This window comes from Dromaius novaehollandiae, chromosome 1 (genome assembly GCF_036370855.1).
Source record: "Dromaius novaehollandiae isolate bDroNov1 chromosome 1, bDroNov1.hap1, whole genome shotgun sequence".
In the NCBI taxonomy this organism is placed as follows: domain Eukaryota; kingdom Metazoa; phylum Chordata; class Aves; order Casuariiformes; family Dromaiidae; genus Dromaius; species Dromaius novaehollandiae.
Window position 1 is genome coordinate 123,903,934 of NC_088098.1, and position 22,241 is coordinate 123,926,174.

General features: G+C 41.7%; 1 protein-coding gene across 2 annotated transcripts in view; it reads left to right on the forward strand.

Annotated features, from left to right (window-relative positions):
• Positions 1-13,898, forward strand: part of MAOB (monoamine oxidase B) — a 51,094-nt gene extending 37,196 nt beyond the window's left edge. For both annotated transcript variants that reach the window (XM_064497376.1, XM_064497383.1), the window contains exons 9-15: positions 30-126; positions 925-978; positions 5,186-5,243; positions 6,165-6,262; positions 7,415-7,526; positions 9,178-9,240; positions 9,648-13,898. In XM_064497376.1, coding sequence (XP_064353446.1) covers positions 30-126; positions 925-978; positions 5,186-5,243; positions 6,165-6,262; positions 7,415-7,526; positions 9,178-9,240; positions 9,648-9,803 — 638 coding nt within the window. In that variant the 3' untranslated portion in view covers positions 9,804-13,898. The remainder of the gene's footprint in view (positions 1-29; positions 127-924; positions 979-5,185; positions 5,244-6,164; positions 6,263-7,414; positions 7,527-9,177; positions 9,241-9,647) is intronic.
• Positions 13,899-22,241: the final 8,343 nt, after the last annotated feature.

Consider the following 22,241-nt stretch of genomic DNA (forward strand, 5'->3'; position numbering starts at 1 on the left):
CTAACTTCTTTCCTCTGTATGATAACCAGATTATTGTGGTACCATGATCATTGAAGATGAGGATGCTGCAATTGGTCTGACGCTTGATGATACTAAGCCTGATGGCAGCTTTCCTGCCATAATAGGGTAAGAGACAAAGAAGGTGTCTAGGTAATGGCTATTCATTTTGTCTTAAAGGCAATAATTTAAATGGAAAATCTGCTCCTTTGAAGAGGAAAACTTTAGTAAAATACACAGTTGAAGGGTTCAGTTGCTCAATGTATGATGAATATGCTCTATAGCTTTTTTCCTTCAAAAAAGTTCTCGCTACAATTTATTTGCACATTTCAAAAAGTGAAATTCTATTTTTTCTTTTCTTTTTCTCCCTATCTTCTCCTTTTCATTTGGCAAAATAGAAAGCAGAGTAGAGAGAAGAAAGGAGACTAAAGAAGGGGGAGAATGCAGAAATTTAAAATTTTCTCCAAATATTTTTGTCTTCCCCCCAAACTTCTGGTTCTTTAAATGAAAATTTATTTTCTAGAATTATATTTTATTTGTTTTTTTTCTAAACAGCCAGTTCTATCTTAAAAAGTTATTGAACAATAATTGCCAGTTTCATCCCCGGCTTCACTTTTCATTATTATATGCCCACAGGTACTTCTATATGAAATTTAGGGCATCAGAAAACAGCTCATACAAATCTTCTAAACCAGACCACAGAGTGGTTTCCTGTACAGTGAGTTCTGCAAGCAGGGACCAATGTGAGAGCTTGCATAGCACATACCATTACACACAGACGTGAAATGAATGTTTTAGATAGGGACCCAAAAGCTTGTAATGATGCTAGATAGTTGGAATCATAAGATATTGCCATTTTAAATAATTCAGGACAGGTAATAATGTAATGAAAGTTAATCGTTTGTTTGTGGTCTTCCTTTTTTGTAGCTTCATTCTCGCTCGAAAGTGTAGAAGACTGATGCACCTCACAAAAGAAGAAAGGTAAGGGCAAACGTTGAAGGCTTGCATAGAATCTGAGTTTGTGTTTTAAATGACCAGAGCAGGAAAAAAAAATGCCCTGTTTCCAAGGAAGTTGTCTGTAACTTTGTGACAGTACACAGGAATGCCACTCTAAGAAAGAAGCTGTCTTGTTTGTTTTTGTGGGAATTACATGGAGCCATCTTCCACACTGGCAGGAAACATGGCACCTAGTCCCTGCCCTTTAGAAACTCTCTGGGCCAGGTTCTTAATTTGCAACAGGGCTGCTCTGCTTACATGTGTTCAGTCCAAAAAACTACCCTAAGCTGCTGCTCTAGGCTGGTTGCTAAGGTCACTTTTTATAGAAGGGGTCTGGTACCAGCCTCATTCCCCCACTGTTACCCTCTGGCCTCCTGCAGGTGCACTGAGCACTTTGAAAGCTTGCCAGGAGGGACAGGCTTGGCCACTGGGCTTGATTTTGCTAATCATCCTAAGTCAGGCCCTTAGAGGGTCTTTTCAGCCTTTGTAACCCAGTGCAGTCTTGATGTAGCTGCTATGAATCAGATCTCAACATCCTGAAGGGGTCAAAAAGCTGCCTCCATCTCTCCACCCTCAGTTGTAGAAAAAAACGTTCTTCGACCACAGATGAAGGTTTCTTCTACTGTCTTGTGAAAACACATACGTGCATACAGTAATTCTCTTTCCTCTATTGTTAACATAAGATTTAGAGTAATGAGTTTTGGCCTCATATCGATTCACAGCATCTGATCAAATTAAAAGCTACAAGTAGTGCAAATATGAGAGCCTTATTTTGACATGGAGAAAATACATTTATATTTAAAGCATGTCACAAGGAATACTGAGTGTCCAAATAAACATTTTTACAGTAATATCTAGCCTAACTAGAAAAGTTGTTGTCATCTCAGAATTAGCTTTGTAGATAGTCTTGCAGTCTGTGGATAATGGGCCTAAAAGGGGCTGTTAATACCCCAGTCTCTTGAAATGACAGCCTGGTCAACAGAGCTCCTTCAATGTTGGCAGAAACGGACAAGGCAGCCTTTTCTTCAGTGTTTAGGCTTTGAAATAGTCAGTCACCTCCTGGAGGGGTCTCTAAAAAGAGCGTAGGTATTCTGAAAGCCAGTGCATTCAGCATCTCAAGCCATCATAGACGCCAAATGGCATCTTGCACTGTGTGCCAACATACAAGATGCATCTGAGCATCTGCAGGATTTAAGAACAGCTTCAGTTTCTGTGAAATGAAGGGGTGCTGTAGCTATTTATAAGGCACTGTGAAAGACAGGCTGCTTTCACGTGGGCATTGAAAGTATTAGCATGATTATCTGACTCTGCTATTGCCTATAGTTAAGTTTTAAACAGAAGGATTTTGAACACTTGTCTTTTTGAGGCATAAACCTTAGACTGGGAAAGACTTTTTTTTTGGTAAGAAATGGTTAGGGTTGATACCCAATAGATGTACCCCAGCCTGGGGGCCGGAGGTGCTTCTCTGAATCCTGCATTCTTTGTCCCAGCCTGCCAAGGCAGGAGGCTGCTGGATTAAACTATAACTTCTCCCCTGTACAAAAGTATCAGTGTCCTTCCAAGGGAAACCAGAGTCCAGGAAAAGGTAGAATGTGAACCTGGATGTTATTCCAGTGCACACCGAGGATGCATCCAGTTCGTGTGGTTTAGATGAGGGCTATGGTGTTTGCAGGGAGGAATCTCTTCTGACTGCGGCTTTTTGTGGCAATCTGCAGAAGAGCAGGGTGGGCCAGCTGTCTGTTGAGATGCTGTGCTCACCAGTCAACTAGACCTGGGCTCCCCCTTTATCACGTTGTCAGCGATGGGTATGGTTTTCAATAGTCCTTGTATATGAGGAGTGGAACGTAGGGTTTGTGGCAGCTATTTCAAATTATGGACTGGAACAGCAGTTACGAGAGGAGATGGAAACTTTTGCAGCCTGAGTCAGACTTAAGGAAGTGAAACCCTCTGCTACCTTCTATCTGGTGTTCCGAGGCCAGGTGCCAATAAGCAATTGGAGTGGTTAGATTAGGCCCTACCTTTCACAGCTTTGCAATGAAGGTGGAGGCATCATGCACTGCCTTGGGAGTGAGACCAGGGAGAAAAGCTGACTGTCTGCACGTGCGCTTCTGCATCACAGCGGGGAATCACCGAGCACGCTAATTTTCAACAGGACTCTCTCTGGCCAGCTCTAGACATAACATTTGCCTTATTCAGTTCTGGTGACAATTTCACAGTTGAGTCCAAGGCAAAGAAATGAGGGTTTTACTCATTACATATGCTGTATTCAGTATATTCCATGCTAGCAATAGCCATAAATACATGTTTAAACTGTTCTAGGACAAAAGACACAGAAGTTGCAATAGGCCAACACATCTCCAATGATTATTTTTGTTAGGGGAAATATCCTTACTGACAAATTATTATTGGTACAATTCAACCCTTTGGAAACCAAACTTTTTTTTTTTTTTTTTTTTTTTTCCCCCCCAAATAAGACCTTGTTATCAGTTAAATAACTCCTTACCAGGTCAAAATTTCTTAATGATCTGAAGAGCTCGTTGACCTGAAAGTAAATATTTACTTTTGCACAGCTATCTTAAAGAAACTTTATCTGTATTTGCAATATAGTTAGCAAACAGCAGTGAACTTGCATCTTCTTGGAGCCCTGCAGTTGGCCTGACAGCCTCTGTCACACCATTTTCAGGCTCTTTGGAGGGTGTGTGACTCGCACCTGGAGAAAGGGCAGGGCACAGGCAGATCTCAAGGGGTTCTCCCCACCCCTGTCATGGGGCTAAGAGGAGCAGAAGTAGATGGATCCCAATGTGATGCTCATTTTCCTGTGAGCCCCATGGTGTGACCAACCTGCCGGAAAGCAGAAGGTGCTGGGCATTTGTGAGGGAAGGTGGGCAGTCCCTAGCCCGATGTTTTGCTGGAAAGTGCTGTTGAAATGGCTCCATTTGGTTCAGACACTGTGGGGTTGCTGGTGGTCCGCAGGGCACAGAAGCGATTGCTTAGAGACGGAGAGGGAGGACATGGTCCATTTGGTTATGGCTGTTGTGGGATCTCCCTCACCCCCTGACTGCTGATGGGTGTCAATATTTACCTCTGGCAGCTCTAGGAGCCCCTCTGGCCAGGCACTGTCTCACCATGCATTTCTACTGCTGGAGCAGGGAAAGGGCCACTTTTCTCCTGCCCTCCAGGACTGCTGCCAGGCTTGTCACCTGTGAACAGTGAAATCTGCCATGGCTCTTTTGAATATTTGCAGCCTCCATGTTTTCTTCTCAAGCGCTAACCTGCACAGAAGATCACCTTATCCAAGGCCCTTCTGTTCTTCCTGTTTTCTTTTCTTTTCTCATCCTCCTTCTATACCCTTCTTCGAGTTCAGCTGCTTATAGGTGAGCTCCTGCAGACCTGGGCTCCTTCATACTGGAGCATATTTATGGATTGCTGGTATGTTTATATAGCTGTAAATGTAGCCTATACACCTACAGAATTGGGACTGATGTATTTCTGCTGTGCCTTGTGCCCAGCATAGCCTTCTGTGGAGCACAGGGCGTACTTCCAAAAATAAATCAAAGTCTTTCTAGTGTTGTGTTTACATGTTCATTTTTCATAATTGTTAACTGTTGTTTCATCTTCATCTTGGTCTGTTTGGGAAGTGGTGCAGTGCAGCTAGCAGTAAACAGGAAGACCCAACAGCTTGTAGGAACAAACTTCATTGCATTTAGGGTTTGATACAGAGTGAAGTATGTTCATGGATCTGTAGACTCATACACTAAAGCAGGAGGAGATTTTATAGATACATAAATAAAGTACTGATTCTTTGAGGTCCTCAGGCTACCAATACCTGTGCCTTTGTAGAAACAAATCATAACTTAGGCTATCTGTTAAGATAAAAAGTACAAAGCTTCACTTTTTTCTTTTCCTGACAGCCCAAAGGGCCTTTGGGTAATATATGAATGTGGGCTGCTAGGGGTGTGTTAAGGGGACAGCTTGCATAACTGGCACTTCTACAACGCAAGAGTTTATTGAATGATAGAGTTATTTCTAAAGTGATCTGGTCCAGAGTCTGAGCAATTAGGATAGACCCTGAAGGGCTGAAACCTCAAGCTTAAGCAGATGTTAATACTTATTCTCTCAGAACTAGAGCCTATTAGCAGCAGTTTATTTTGTCTTTCCTTACAGTGAAGTCTTTGTTGCTTTTCTTTTATAGGAAGAAGAAGCTGTGTGAGCTCTATGCAAGGGTCCTGGGATCAGAGGATGCTTTACATGTAAGAACAAAATATAAAACACAGTGTCTCTTGTCAGACTTACTGAAATGGGGAACAGCAGAGTGACACTGGAAAGCAGCTGTGTTCTGGCACAGTGCTCCCTAGCATTTTGGAAAGGTACCTGCTGCAGGGGTGCTTATTGCTTTCTGTAGAGGAGTAGAGAGAATGTTGTGGCAAATCTCATGTTGTATTTGACAGTGAGAACAAGAATGGTTTTATGAAACAATTAAAAACACAGACACGGTATTCCAGCTTCAGTGCTGAGGGTGATATTCACAGTGGTTACTAATATGCCATAAATCTCAGTTGTCTTCAAATGCAACAGGCTTGCCATTCCTTCTCAGTCTGTCTCCAGCATAAAGTTTCTTCTCTTGCTAGTTGCTGAGATCCATTGCTGCATACACTTTTCTTTTTGCCTTTCCCTTGCCTTCCCTGTAATGGTAAATAACTGATTGGATTTGTAGGTTCTCACACTTGATTTATGTCATCAGTGTCCATTACCCTTTAAGGGCAATTTCAGGTGAACTGAATGTTGTCAATATGAGTCTGGAGATCATGTCACTTTAAACGTAGCAACAGAACTATGCAAGTACCATACTTTGCATCAATGTGCATATTATGAGCATTACACCTGTTTACACCAGAGGTTAACTTCATTTTACATGGCTTTACAGATTAAGAAGATTTTGTTCTACAATGCCCATACTAGCTTGTTTACAAAAAATAGCCAGCTGTGTCTAAAATTAAGGTGTATTATGTCTGATCCATGCTGCGTTAAGAAACTTGTTAAATGTGCTCATCTTGTCAGGCATTGTTGTGCAGCAAATCATAAGTTACTCTTCACTGCTGTCTACTCAGTTCTTTTGTTAGTTTCCTCAGGACTTTGTCCTTCCTTCGAGTGAATTAATCTCTGTTTTGCAGCCAGTGCATTATGAAGAGAAGAACTGGTGTGAAGAGCAGTATTCTGGAGGGTGCTACACAGCATATTTCCCACCAGGCATAATGACTCAGTATGGAAGGTACAATGTCTATTAATGGTGGACTTCAGCGCAGTACGATAAGAAAAAGTTAATGAACAACCTCAGAAAGGGTCGTAATTCCTCTGTCTCTCAACTGGCTTTATACTTTTAAAATCACTGGGAAATGTTTTAAACAGATATAATAGCCTACCACTTTTCTCCATTGGGCTTTATGATGGATGAATACAGTAACATTAGGGTTTCCCCCCCCCCCCCCCCCAACTTCTGTTATTCAGTGAATACAACTGACTAGATTCTTGGAAGGGAGTGTGGAATTTTTCACGATCTGTTTACAAAACAGGTTTTTGGTATTTGAGATCACTGTTACCATTTCCAGCACATCTTTAACTGGTATTTTATAAATACTGCTAGAGAACTAAGTCCTGCCAACACTGACAGTTATGAGTGATTTCTATGGACTGTTTCTCTTAGCAGATAAAGCTTACTGCATTAATCAGTGTGCCATTGTCCACAGGCCTCTCAGACCTATGATTTTTCATGAAAGTAAGATTTACCAAAAAGAAAAAAGGCTTACTGGTCAGATCAGTGATTGCCTTTCAAATACCTAGTTTTTAATGTAGTGACATAGACCTCCTTGAAGTTTAAGTCGTCATAATTTAGAAAGAACTGAGAGCAATGAAGCAGCTGTAGTGAAGAACATACAGAGCCCTAAGTTTTTAAAATGATTTTTGTGATACTAATTACTGCAAGTTCTGGCAAGAAATAGACAATAAAGGGTAAAACCCCTCTTTTTTTTTTCTTGTTACTTAGCTATCATGGGACTATAAAATGCTGCACTGTGAAGTCTTGGAAAGCCAGTGATGACTGGCATTGGTTTTTGGGATGCTAGCTAAACTCGTAAGATAGAATAAGTCTCATCTCAGACTAATTGTCCTTTACGCTTACGTGAGTGCTAGATTGACATCTGGAAATAGCATTACAAGGATCACAGTCTAAATATACAGAAGCTATGAACACTGGAGTGTCTATTGTAAGAAGTGAAGTGCAATGTGGACTCCAGCTTAAGCCCCCAAAGCTACTATCTTTAAGTGCTCACGATTATTTAAAACACTCTTATTCTAATCTTTGCCCAAGGATTTTAGTCATTTTTCTTGATGTGGAGGATGTGACTTACTGCTTGTCCCTCTCAAGGATTCTTCGGCAGCCCATTGACAGGATCTATTTTGCTGGCACGGAGACAGCCACCGAGTGGAGCGGATACATGGAGGGGGCCATACAGGCTGGAGAAAGAGCAGCCAGAGAGGTACAGACACAAGCCCAAAGCAAAAGGCACTGTCAAGTATCCTATGTAAACTGGTTAGAGACCAAATGGGGACTGAGCATTGCCAGCTTCTGGCATTCCAAAATCTTGATGCAAATCTCTAAAAAGGGGATAGCCTTCAAAAAGAATTAAGGTTTTGCATTTAGATTTGGAGTATTTAGAATGTACTCTGGCTATTTTATCAAACTCTTCTCTGTTTCCAGGAATTACATATTTTTTTATTCTTTAATAGGAAGATTCTCACCTAGACATTTTTTTTTTTTCCCCCAGAAATGGGTACATTATGTTAGTCATCATACTGAGTGATCATGGCAGTTAGCCTCATTCGTAATGGCTCAGTTCTGATGGTCTGCAGACCAAGCAAGTCCCTTCTTCAACTGTTTCTGAGCATTACCATTGATTTAGTGCCTTATGTATAGTCTTTATACAAAGACTTAAATATCTTGCTTGACAAGAATATGCGAGTTCCTCAAATATATTTCATAAATGTTGCGGTTTCCGTAGCAGCAAGAGAAATCTCATCATTTTTTATGAGGTGAAGGGAACGTTATGTATACAACCTATAGTCATAGACCAGAAACTGGTCTGTAAGGGATCTGGATAGTTCATATAGTCCCTATTGATGCCATGAGACAGGGATCAGCTGTACCTAGACTGTCCCACATATGAAGGTTATACCCAACCTGTTCTTGAAAACCTCCAGAGGTAGCACTTCGTGACTTCCCTAAGGTAAGGAGATAAATATATTACAGCAAAACCTCCACAGGCCTCAGCAGAGAAGTTGGAAAATGAGCTTGACTGGTAAAAATGTGTTGTTTTCCTTTTTCTCATTTATTTGTGAGAGTTAAAAATCCAATGCAGGGATGTTTCTCGCCATTTTAGATAGAATACTTAACAATATTCCTGAGTCTTATCTAAAATAAAAGCCCATCTTAAAAGAACACAAATCTAGTTAAATCTACAAAGGACTAGAATAGGAAAAAACATTAACAGCATCATCTTCATTTTATTTTACTTAAAAAAAAAAAAATTCATCTTGCTGTCTTTCATTGTTATCGTTTCAGATAATCTTTGCTTTCCTCCTTATCTCTGGTATCTTTGATACTATGAATAGTTACTTTTCCATTGTGAAAGTTTTCTTTTTAATCTTGCTTTTCTCTGGTTGAAAATGAGGTTCTGTCATCATTCACAGGATCCTGTTCCTCTTCCTACACCACGGTAAAATTTACAAAACAAATGACTCCTAGCTTCCTATATAGGTTGCCCATTCAGTAGCTGTTTGATACACACCTCACTTTGCCATAAGTGTTTACTTAACTCTTAGGCATGCTCATATCACCTTATTCCCATAGGACTAGTCAAGTTCTGACACCTTACATGGAATAATTAAGCATGGAGAGATTTTTCTGTTGTTTTTGCTTTCCCCTAGGAGGAGTATCTTACTAAATGTCAGGCCTCCCCAGAAATGATTTGTGCAAAGATCAGGTTTTCTTTGACATTTGAATACACAGAGATTTATTTGCTAAGTTATCTTAATCAAGCCAGTAACATTTTAAAACGAAAATCAAAACCCAAACCCTTTGCCCTTTAGAGGAATGAATGTTACTTACTAGGAAATGTTATTTATTTTCAGATACTGTTTGCTATGAAGAAAATCCCAGACAGTGAAATTTGGAAGCCAGAGCCTGCATCAGCTGTAAGTCTTTCTGTAGATTAAGTGGATTATTTTTTTTCTTTGATACTGCTGATGAGATAAAATTCTGTTGGTTTGTTTTTAGTTAAGTTCTCTAAACCAAAACCACCATAATCTTTCCCTTACTCACCAAAACTACCCTTTCCTAAACAGAAATATGATAGAAATCCAGAGAGGGCACCCATCTACTGATTCAGTAACATGGAATCAAAAAGAATTGTACTTTTTAACCAGCCTATGAATCCTTTTCATCTGTCTTTTCCTCTTCCTTTTAAATGAGAAGAAAATTTTGAGGCCCTGTACCTTTTGATAACATGAGCTGTCTCAGCTCACTTTTGTTTCTGCTTTAGATTTATATTCTGCCCCTCGTGGTGGTTATGTTATGTTAATAATGGATGGTCTCCCCACAGGATGTGCCAGCTCTGCCCATCACTACAACCTTTTGGGAGAGGAACTTGCCATCTATACCAGGACTGCTAAAGCTGATTGGATTTGCCACTTTCTTCACCTCTGTGGCAGCTGCAGGGCTATTTGCATACAAAAAAGGATTTCTGGTTCGAAACTGAAAAAGGTGCCAAAAAAAGCCTCACACTTGCTGTTTTCTTTTTTTTCGAGTTTTTTTTGGCATGTACTTCCCTATCTCCAGAATCAGATCATGACTGGAGAAGAGGAGAAAACAGTAGAGAGAAGATGCTAGAAGGGAGGTGTAAATAAAGGGGATTCAGACCAAAAAAGAACTCCTTGAATCCAGGCCTACTTCTAGCAGTAATTTTTTGTTATTGGATTTCTAGAAAACCCTGTCAAGCATTATCACCGTAAGGTTTTTAATCCGTACTTCAGAACAGAAGTGACAAAATACCTCAATAAAGCCAGTTCTGATGTGATTTCCAGTCATTTTTACTCTTGCATCAAAACCAGACCCTGGAGTCCAAGTCTTCATAGGCACGTCCATCTCTAGCTGTATTTCTGCCCATTGTCTCTGACTGAGAAAAGAAATTCATAGCTTAAAGAATAATGGATTAGTTCATGCAAGTTGCTGGTGGGAATCTTTCAGTTAATTTTTTTCCCAAATGTCTGAAGCCCAGGCAGCACTTAAAGAACAGGTCAGGATACCGTTTGAAATGGTGGTCTAAATTTATCTGTCTAAACTGTGCAAGTATGCCCATAGTTTATTAGCATCTCCAATGACATAGTTGTCCCACAGTGAGTTAAAGACAATGTCTTTGCTACCTTTGGCAATGGAGTTGAATTTCAGGATCCCCAGCTGTGCTCACACTGCCTGCAAGGGCAGAGCTCGTGTGTCCCTGTGTGGGATCAGATCTCGCCTGCCGAGAAAACTGGCAGGCTCCAGACCACAGCCAATGTGTAAAGCAATACAGCTGAGCACGGTGTTGGGCTTGAGTGTGAACTGGGAGCTGTGTGTTAATATGAGGGTACAGATGTAGCCTTTGGAGCATTTTTCACCATGTCTAGTGCCTCTATGGTTCCATGGTTTTACCTGCCTAAGTTGTGCAAGATATCAAGGGAACAAATTAACCTCTGCCTGTCCCAGGAAGCTGTAAAGTAGGCCATAAAAGCTCTTTTACATCATTTTCTTATCTCCTTCCTTCCTTCATCAACTTAGATTTAGACTTTGAACATCTTGAGGCAGGGGCTGTCTCTTGTCTGGTAGGGTACAATGGGCTTGAAAATGTAGCTTTAGCTTAATAAATAGAAACTTTATCTGTGTCTCAGCGCTTGCTTCATGCTGAACAGACCTTAATTCAGAACTTGATTTAATTCAGCTTAATTCAGAACTTCAGTCTTTCCTAACAACAAGATCAATGTGATTAGCACTTCCAGTTCAGCCTGCTATGCAGTGTTGTACTGACTGTGCACTTTTGGTAGCCAATCAAGGGTATAAATGACAGGGAGTTCAAACGGCACCATAGATAAGATAGTCCTCTACAGCTGTTTCTGCCTTCCCTTGTTTAGTACCTTTCAAATGGTGTAAACCAGCAAAAAAAAATCCCCCAAAACCTTAGGTGCCTGCCTGCAAGCATCACAGTACCTTTTTCTAGATTATTCTGCTGTTTTATATCTGTGCAAGACACAACAGGAAGTCACAGGTATAACTGAGGGCAGGATTTGGTTCAGTGCACATGGAGTTTGAGAACATTTACGAAGCTGGAATTTTCCTGAGTCCGTCTGCTGCAATTCTCCCTTTAGCCAGTGATGATTTATATGTAAAGAAATTACATTGCATTAAAAAAAAAGCATGGAGGGAAGTGTAATAACAATATATTCAGTGACTGGGGTGAGCAGACGGTAGAGGAATTGTATCATCACTCTCATGCAGACTTTTTGGGCTGATATCCTTGTTCATGCTGAGTAGCACTTTACTTTCCAAATGATCCCATGGAAATCCACTAAACTACTTAAAGCTGTAATATTTGTGAGTAGCGCATCAGGTTCTGGCCCTTAGACTTTGTTCTTTTAAACTTGATGTGCCAGTTAAAAATCTTTTTGTAGCAGCAGTTTGGATTTTACCATAAAAGAGTATCCTCATAACAGCCTTTTAAAATGCATCAGGGAACTTTTCAGACATAAAGATCCTTAAGTCAGAAGAACAGTGCAGTACTGTACATATGGCCTTTCTTATTATATCACACAGAGCAGTAATTGGCTAGGACATTTGTCTACTCCAAAGTACATCTAAAGTACTTCTATGTGGGCTTTCTCTCTATGATTTATTTACTGAAAGAATTAAGAACCCAAAGCTGAATAGGAACTGTACAAGCTCAGAGCTTTTGCAGCTTAGATAATTCTCAGGCCAAAAAATAGACATAAGAAGCTAAATTTGGGAAGATGTTTTTAAAGTCTTGGTCTAGTATTTGTAAGTTTTAGACAGTGAATACATACTTATGTAATACATACATACAAAGAACTGCTGCATTTGCAGAATGACTTCCCTGCCAAAACTACTTGAAATTCAAGTCCCACTTCTGCCCTAGAAATACTCTGCAGATCTGGAAAGGGGAGCAAACCCTTGATAAAGACAGATTGCTTTTATTCATGTACAAAATGTATCTGTCTGTCTTTTTTGCTCCTGAATCTGGAAGACTTTTTTCCTAGTCCAACAAGAAAATGCTCTGTGCCACAGGAGCAGAAAACCCAAGGAAAAACAGAATTTAGGCACAGCTGGCACTAATCTGAATCATAACCAGAGCTTTTCATGAGGTTGGTCAATTTTTAAAAAGATGTGTGTATAGATATAAACCTTTCTTAGTTTCAAAGTGAAACAAAATGGAAAAAGAAAAGCCCATGAAGAAAGCATTTCTTATGCTATCTGCCACAAATAAAAGTAGGGGCTGCCTGAAATCCCAAATTAAATTTGGATCCCCTGAGATTTCTAACCAAGTGTTATGGATCTTAGAGGTCTGAATGCCACTTCTGTAAAAACACTCAAAAGTTTTCAATTGTGCCCTATTCATAATTTATTAACATGTTTGATGAGAAATCCACCATCATGAAAAAATCCAGCAGTTTTCCAACTTCATAAAATGCATTATAGAAACAACCATGAAAATAATCATGTTTTTCTCTTATGAAGTGATTTGTGTAATCATGTATATTCTTTAAGGATCTTAGTTTGCTATAAAAGGTTGTTCACTTGCTTGTATACTGTTCCAATAGCAATTATATGTTGCAGAAAATGTCAGGTCATGGTGTGAAAATCTGTGTTAACCAAAGTACTTGAAAGCTACCTGTATAAACTACTCAACAGTATCAAGGGAGGGAACTGTTTGAATCAGCCCCATGCCTTTCCTTAAATGGTACATTTTTTTCTCAATGCAGATCTTGATTCCAAATAGCACATCTGCTGTCAATAAGACAAAGACATTAATGACACTTAAATGTATGTCTTAGCATTGTCCATAATTGGAACCCAATGCCTGGATGAGAAGCAAGAGGCTTTTATTGAAATAATCTTGTTGCTCCTTCAGTGGGACTATGATTTCACTTAGGTAAGCTTTATAAAAGTACAAACCTGTAAGGTTTTTTTTTTTTTTTTTGAGATATGAAAGAAAAATATTTTTGAAGAAGGAGGAGTTCTATGTCCTACCGGACTACTTTGGTGCAAAAGGGAGCCAGAATTAAATGACAACAGAACTGCCAGTACTCTCAGAAAAGAATCAAACGCACTTAAAATTCAGATTACAAGTGCCCACGAATACACCTTTAAACAAACTAACATTCCCTTTTACATCTCCACCTTAAGAACACCTTGATCTCACAGTCTGTTCTTCAATAGAGATAAAAACGAGATGGCCAAAGTGATCCTGCTTTCAAAGTATCTCTGCAGTGGAATCATTTTTGCGTTGTCATAGACTGCAGCTTATAGTGTGTCTCCTGTGAACAAGTACAGGTCAGTGTTAAGTGGTGCCTGCCTCTGTGTTTTGGAAAAAAAAGTGACTTCACTTTACAGGAATATATATTCTGTGTGCGTGATGAGTTTGTGCCTTTTATAACTGTAGCATTTTCTCAAGTGCCTCTGTGGTGACTGTCTCCCTTGGTTTTCTTCTTAAGTTCCCTTTTCAATAGGCTCTGCAGATATTTTTATCTGACAGCTGTGAACCTTTTTTTAACCTTAATTAGAATTAATAAATATCGTCACGTCACATTACTGTTTGGGGCTTTTCTTTTGTGAGTCTAAAACCTCCCTTCTGATTTGGTTGTGATAGTGAGTATTATTTAGTAACACAACATTTCACATTTCCCACTGACACCTGTGGGAAATCTTTGGATTTTCTCAGTAAACAAAGCTCTGTAAAGGAAGAAAAAGTACATTCAGTAATAACTCTTTCTAACATATAGATGGCCAACTGTCTTACATGTAGGAAGTTGTTCTTCTTATTATAGGTAGGCTTGGAGTATCCCTGCCTGAACATAGGAAGAAACAGACCTTGTACCAAAGAGTATGTAGTGTAAACATAGGACACACAGAAGGAAAGAGACAAAATGATCGACCCAGTTTCATCCAGCAGCTCAATGTCAGTGCTAGAAATATAATCCACCTCTCCCTAGGCTCAGCGCAGCACCTCATTTACCAGAACATGTATCAGGAAGGACACCTGTTTTTTATCTAGTTACCAGAATCAAGGGTGGTACATGGCTGTAACTGGAAAACATATATGACCTTGGGAAGGGACATGTGTTTTGCACAAGCACTGTCTATGAATACTGGAAAAACCTTAACCATTCATGTAAAAAATGCATCAAAAGCATGCAGTGCTCTTTGTATAGGCTTAGCTTTCAGTATTACTTACAAGTTATAAAGGAATACAAACACCATGAAAGCAAATATCCTTGGCTAATCCTTTGTATGCTCTGTATGTCCTCTAAGAAATGTGTCCGAGCCAGCAATGCATTTCACAGGCCCTCAGAACTGCTAACAAATGGTTATGCCTCTTAAATACTATGGTCCTGGGTGGAATTTAAACTAGTCTTTAACTCTTTGCTCAGACACATTCTGTGTCATCCCGGAGGAGATGCTGAATTTTTTCTTTTTACAAAGCTTTCAGAGTACATGTCAAAGAGACTATTTCAGTTGGGGTAACACATTGTTTCCAGTGGTCTAGTTCAGATCTGGACATTCTATTGCAGTAGAAATGTATTTTGTATGACATCTGTGCTAATGATATGATTCTAAATACTAATGATATGATTTCCTGAGAAGCCAATTAAAAATCCCACTCAGTATTTATGACAGCATAGAAGAGCTATTTTTTTGTAAATTATTCTACTAAATCATCCAAAAACCTACTTCTACTATGAGAATTGAGGATCATTTTTCATCTCACCTGGTATAATTACACCAATCTACTCTTCTGAAGTAAATCCTGAAATGTTTGAAGGACTGATTAAGTTTTCATTCTGGCTCAAGCCAGGACTTATTCCCCTCACACCTGTAGAGTTGCCTCAGAAAAAAACAGCCAAGAAAGGCAAAGCTGGCTTCAGATTTTAGTAAAAATAGAAGGAAATAAAAACACTGAAGAAATACAGAACTGGGGAACAGTTCAATATCTATTGAAAACAAGGGTAGGCTTTCTATTTCATTTAGACCAACGCATTAAGGCCCATTTTTTTGCCACCTCACTTGAGTGAGTTACAGGAATGGGACTGCCAAACTAGAATTTTTGTCTTCCTGGTCCTCTTTGGTACAGTGAATGAGGGGAGAGGTACTTCTTTCCTGGCAGTTCAGCCTATCTAAGACAGGAGGAGTCTTTCAGACATCCGTCTCTCTCAATGTTGGAGGATACATAAAGTGGCTGTGTTTCTAACTTCAGCATCTCAGTTATATGCTTCAAATATATGGGATGAACTCGGTTTTGGTGGAGAATTTTCTAGTATGCGTGTTTCTCTTGTTCTGCAAAGACATTATTGATATGATTAGATATTTTCAAAGAGCATGTGATAATTAAACACATAGAGAACGATTCAGGAGCCTAAACAGAGCTGTCTTGTGCCTTTCAGACATCTGAGGGTACCTTGTCTGGCCTCCAGCTGCTGCTCCAGAAGGTTGCAAGTCTTAGGCCATGGCCATGTATCATAAACCAGTCTCATGCAGATGTCACAGATAAAGCTTTGATACAAAATTAGGCAGCTTCCACCTCTCATCAAACACTGACGACAGGTTCTTAAATGCTTCATTGGAATGTTTAACTTTAGAGAAATGCAAACAGAGATGGTGTGAACCTTCCTTGGTGTAAGTAAATACATTGTATGTTAGCATGTAGTTACATACCTGGTATGCTAATACATAGCTGTCCTCTATGCAGACCTATCACACAATCATTTTGTTTTTCATTGGAAAGAAAAATAAAGGCATGATATTCTAGTTAGTTAGAATATCCGGGTTTGCTAGTGGACCTGTCAGTAGCCAAGTGCCAAGTTCTGCTGTAATAACAATGCAACAGAGTAAGATAGTTTCTAAGTTGATTTTAATTTGAATGATTTGTATGGTCAGTAGCAACAGGATATTCTGAAACTAGACTAGGAAAAGCTAAAAAAAAAGAACGGAATTTAAGTAGCTGCGATAAGGTGTAAAAGACTTGTTAAAGGTCTAGTCTGTCAGATCTTTACCTGGTGCAATGTTAGCTCATCCCAGTTTTCTATTCTTCCCGGCCGTGCTGAAAAGAGGCAAACTTTTTTGCTGAAAGATTGCTTTAAATTTTTATGTCCACTGTAGGCCAAAGTCAGTCTCACACCATGTTTCAACATACTGTGAAAGATATCGTTTTGCTTTTAGAAATGAAGGGTTTTTAGCTTTCACTGAGGTTTGAATTCTGCTATGCACACAGGGAATTCTCTGTTAGCAATTTTTTAGAGTCACTCCTTAGTGGAATGACCCTAACCAAGTAATGAATGTCCATCCAGCTGTATTTAATTTGGCAGTCAGCAGGTTCTCTAGACTTCTCCCTTCAACTTGGTGATAAAAAAGGCTCATCCAAATCCAAGATCCATTTGTTTGATCTAGAACAAAATGGGTGTGAGCAAATAAAGTCCATTTTTATCTGTCCAAGGATGTGATGTCACTGAATGCCAATAGTAATTCTGTGTGTTCCTGTCAATGCAGCTTCCATAGCGCAGCAGAGACTTGCTGAAGCTGCAGTCGAGATAGTGGTACCCAGCAGAACCGCCAGCCTTTGGCTGATTGGGTTTGTCAAATAGCTTGGTATGTTCCTGCACTGCAGCCTAATGACATTCGACATGGCACTGAGATATGCTCTAATGCTTAGAAGGGAAGGAAAGGAAAGAATGAAACGTATTAATAATGCACTGAAGCATCCTTGGCAGCCCTCAGGCTGTTCACTCGCAATTTGCATATACTCCAAATTGTAAGAAGACACTTTGCACAGCAGTGCTGCATTTAGAAGAAATTACATTATAATTTCAGATGTGGAAACTACTATTTGAGATCTGAGGCAGTGAGATATCCCATTGGGTTGTGCAGTCATTAGCAAACAATTGAAATGCATGCTTGCACTTAATCAAAATTGAGGGGAGATATTACTCCAGCCTGCACCTGCCGGTTCAGCCCAAAATGGAAGGAAAAATATTAAACTAAATTAGAAAGCATGTTATTTCCCAATTGTTTCTTTATGACCTGGAGTTGGCCAGTTAGAGAGCATTTTAAAGGTGGCATATTTGAGCCAAAACCCCTATCTATCTTTATAAAGCAGGAGGGGCCCCAGAGGAACGCCCTTTGCAGAGGAAGGGAGTGCTCATGTGCATTTCAGGCTGTACTCACACTTCTGTTCCAGCTCCTTGGTGCTGCCAAGCAGCAGGAAAGACTTAAGCTGCCCCTTGGAGAAAGTCTTGCAGAGTCAGCGCAGAGGTGGTGCAGCAGATGTTTCACTGCTCTGATTCATGTCAGCATCTGGCGAATTCTCAGTCACAGAGACCACATGGCTAGAACCTACTTCTCGCTGCTTTCTCCAGTGTGACGTAAAGGGGCTTGGAGACAGGTGAAAACCAGGGCTTAAAGTCAGGGACTTGCATCCCTTTACTTTAGTGTGTTTTTATCCCAGAGTTAGATATTTTGAGTGTCCAGCAGGAATTGTAAGAACTAGTGCAGAAATACCTATGGGGACCTTTCTGAAAAACAAAGCATTAAGCTTTGGCCATGTTTTTGTTTGTGAAGTGATAAAATAATGATATTATGTAGCCAGAAGATGGCACCATTTATTTCAGCGTTCAGCACTGCTGTCTTGTGCTTCTGTGCAGAAGGATGATTGCTTGCCATGCTGTGTCACAGCTACCTGGAGCCAGGAGGCCTGTGTGTCCTCCTTAAATGCTGGGCTCTGCCTTTTATACTTCAGCTGGAAACTCTGGACTTACTTAAGCAATGGTTTGATTAAAATGATGGTGTTTAGGCTACAATCCAAGCATTTTTGACATGGATGATCTGACCATGGAAGTCCAAACCCCAACACAAGCGATAATTACCAAATCACAGAATCAGGGAATCACAGAACGGTTGAGGTTGGAAGATACCTCTGGACATCATCTAGTCCAACCCCCCTCAAGCAGGGACACCTAGAGCACATTGCCCACGACCTTGTCTTGATGGCTTTTGAATATCTCCAAGGAAGGAGACTCCACAGTCTCTCTGGCAACCTGTTCCCATGCTCTGTCACCCTCACAGTAAAGGTGTTTTTTCCTTATGTTCAGAAGGAGCTTCTTGTGTTTCAGTTTGTGCCCATTACCTCTTCTCCTATCGCTGGGCAGCACTGAAAAGAGTCAGGCCCCTTCCTCTTTACACCCTCCCTTCAGGTATTTTTTACCCATAGACAAGATCACCCCTCAGTCTTCTCTTCTCCAGGCTGGACGGTCCCAGCTCTCTCAGCCTTTCCTCACAGGAGAGAGGCTCCAGTCCCTTCCTCATCTTAGTAGCCCTCCACTGGGCTTGCTCCAGTAGCTCTATGTCTCTCTCATATTGTGGAGCCCAAACCTGGACACAGTACCCGAGATGTGGCCTCACCAGGGCTGAGTAGAGGGGAAGGATCACCTCCCTTGACATGCTGGCAATGCTCTTCCTAATGCAGCCCACAATACCACTGGCCTTCTTGGCCACAAGGGCATGTTGCTGGCTCATGGTCAACTTGTTGTCCACCAGGATTCCCAGATCCTTCTCCGCAGAGGTGCTTTCCAGCAGGTCAGCCTACAGCCTGTACTGGTGCCTGGGGTTATTCCTCCCTAGGTGCAGGACCCTGCACTTCCCTTTGTTGAACTTCATGAGGTTCCCCTCTACCCATCTCTCCAGCCTGTCGAGGTTCCTCTGAGTGGCAGCACAGCCCTCTGGTCTATCAGCCACTCCTCCCAGTTTTGTATCATCAGCAAACTTGCTGAAGGTGCATTCTGTCCCTTCATCCAAGTCACTGATGAATAAGTTGAGCAAGACTGGACCCAGTATTGACCCCTGGGGGACACCACTAGTGCTTGGCTTCCATCTAGACTTTGCACTGCTGATCACAATCCTCCGAGCTCTGCCATTCAGCCAGTTCACAATCCACCTCACTGTCCACACATCTAGCCCGCACTTCCTGAGCTTACATATGAGGATGTTATGGGAGACAGTGTTGAAAGCCTTGCTGAAGTCCAGGGAGACAACATCCACTACTCTACCCTCATATACCCAGCCAGTCATTCCATCATAGAAGGCTACCAGATCGGTTAAGCGTGACTTCCCCTTGGTGAATTTGTGCTGACTGCTCCTGATCACCACCTTATTCTTCAAGTGCATGGAGATGGCATCCAGGATGAGCTGCTCCATCACCCTTCCAGGGATGGAGGTGAGGCTGACTGGACTGTAGTTAAGTAAGTCCTTTTGCTTCATTTTCAATACCATCTTGAATGGAAGCTATCTTCTTATAGTGCAAGTAGCAGCGGGGCTCACAGTTACATTTCAGAAAGATGAAGAATAACAGTGTGAAGGTATATATGACAAAGAACATCTGTAGTATGTTGATAAAGTCATAGGCAGCAAAAAATTACATCCCTGTCTGATCTTTTAATGACTATAGGGTAAGGAAAAAATCACATTTCCTGGGACCCCCTGGAAGAGGAGACAAGGGCAGCTCTGAGACCCTGCTGGCCTTCTCTGAGACTCAGCAAGCATGCAGTGCTGCTCTGTTAAAGCCACTCTTTCCTTTTATAGGTAATGCCTTTCTACTCAGGAGATGTTTTTTTTTTTTCCTTGCTCTTCCGCTACATTATTCTGCCTCTGAGACATAAGATGAGGACACAAAACAAAAAAAGAAACTAAAAAAGGAGAACAGAAACTCAGAAGCCAAGTGCTACAAATGAAGAGCAGAACAGTGAATGCAACTGGAGCCCAAAACATTGATTGCCAAATGCAGGAGCTGAGTGGAAAACAAAGTTACAGTTCACTAACAAAGAGCACATTTGATTTCCCTGTCTGGATTTTCACGAAGATGAGATTTCCTTTCTGTGTTACAGGGAAAGCAACTGTTACACAGAACATTTACAAAGCAAAATTGGTTGGTTGTGCAGGAGAAACAACCTAAAAGCAGAAAAGAGAACTGACTAAAATTATGTTTCCACAGAACAGAACTCTCTAGATTTGTCTATTTTTTTTATTTCTTGCTGCTTGTTGCCTGGCATGAACACTGAGTTGTGGTCTGTATAAAGAATGTAAAAACAGTTGCCAGCTTGTTCATGGCATGATTTACATCTAGAGGAAAACATTCACAGGCAGCAGAGCCTGGTCAATAGGCTGTGGAAATTGATTGGTGAGAAACCTGCACCTTATGACCCTGGCAGGCTGTCTAGCATCAGACAATTGCTCTGGGTGGTGTTATTATTCAAATATGTAATGCTAATTTGTGCCTAAGGTGGTGGTGGGGGGTATGTTTGATCCTGGGAGAAGCGATCAAACAGAGCAAAAACAGTGGCTAGTTAAACACAGAGTAGCCTGAATGGATGGTGAGTGACTATAAAGAGGTGAGGCACAGACTGCAGGGAGTGATTTCATGGAGCAGTTTTTAAGGCTGGCGCTGCTGCCTTTTATTACCAGGTGGGGACTTGTTTGTCCCTCTTCATCAAGGAGCAGGGATGGTGGGAGCTTGCCTGCATTGATGGCAACATTCATGGCCATGGAGCTGCTGGAGCTGGGCCATGCATGCCCATGCCATGCTGCTGTGATGGGCATGCAATGCTGTGCCACCCAGTACAGTGTTGTCCTCGGGATGCAGGGCCCCTCACGTGGTGGGTTCCCAACCAGAAGGCTCAGTGGCCAGCTGTCACGGTGGGCCTTTTGGGCCCCCTGCCTGCATGGAGGAGTCGTGCGGCAGGCAGGGGATGGAAAGGAAGGAAAGCTAGGAGATGGGGCAAAAAAGAGCTTGCCAGGGCTCTCGTCCTGCACTGCCTCGCCACATGCCTTCCCCTGGCAGCCCAGCCCCCTGTGCCAGGCTCCAGCCACTGCTGCCCTTCAAGGCCACGGCACTCAGGTGGAGGGAGAGGAGAAGGGCAGAAATGAGGCAGGGAGCAAGGGACTCTTGCAGAGCCTTTTTCCCGCTCCAGTTTTGCACCTGGAGCTGCCAAAGGCCGGAAAGCCAGGAGGCTCCTGGGTTAGTGCAGCAGTCTGACACCAGGATGTGCTGCCACCTGCCTGCCCAGCTTGCACCAATGTGACTTGAGGTGGATTGAAAAAGTGGTCATAACTTGTAAATGAGACCTGAAGGGCCTGACACCCTAATTAAGGTCCCTTGTGCCTTCTCCCCCCTGTTTTCCCTGGGAAGACATAACTTCTTGAACTCCTGAAGATGCGAAAAGGTTAAATAAGTGTCATGTTGTGAGAAGCTTGGGCACAGCTGGCGTGACATATGTAAGTAAAAATGGCAATTGAAAAAAAACGATTCAGGTTGTCCATAGTGCTTCTTCTCCACTTGCTGTTTTCTAACTGTCTCATCTAATCCGCTGTGCTGCTTATTTTACTGTGAGTCAGTACGGAGGCTCTATTTCCGCTCCCCCCCCCTCCCCGCCCCTCGCTTTTCCATCTGTTGCTCCCGCAGCCACTGCCTGCTGTGGTCTTTGCTTTATTTACAAGCAGCAAATAGCAGCCTTTTCAGCCGACTCCCTCCCTTTCCCCATAGTTGTAAATGAAATTCAGCTTCCACCCCAGGGCTGAGGGGTTTGATAAGGGCCGTTATTCTCTTGCTTGTGCCTTTTATTGCTGCCTCACCTCTCGCTTTGACAGGACAGAGCACCTCTGTCTTTACCAGGGCGACTGCTGAGCTCTGCCTCCAAAGAAGGGTGGGCGGCCAAAAGCCATCCCTATGCCAGAGAGAGTGTCAAAGGCTCTCCCACCCCCTACCCCCGGCCTGGATGAGGTCTCTGCTTAGCTCCCGCTGGAAAGAAGTGTTTCAGCCTCTCTCAATTTTTAATGGCAATGGCTCATTTTGGGAGTTGTCAGTGGTGATAAACTCAGTCCCATTCTG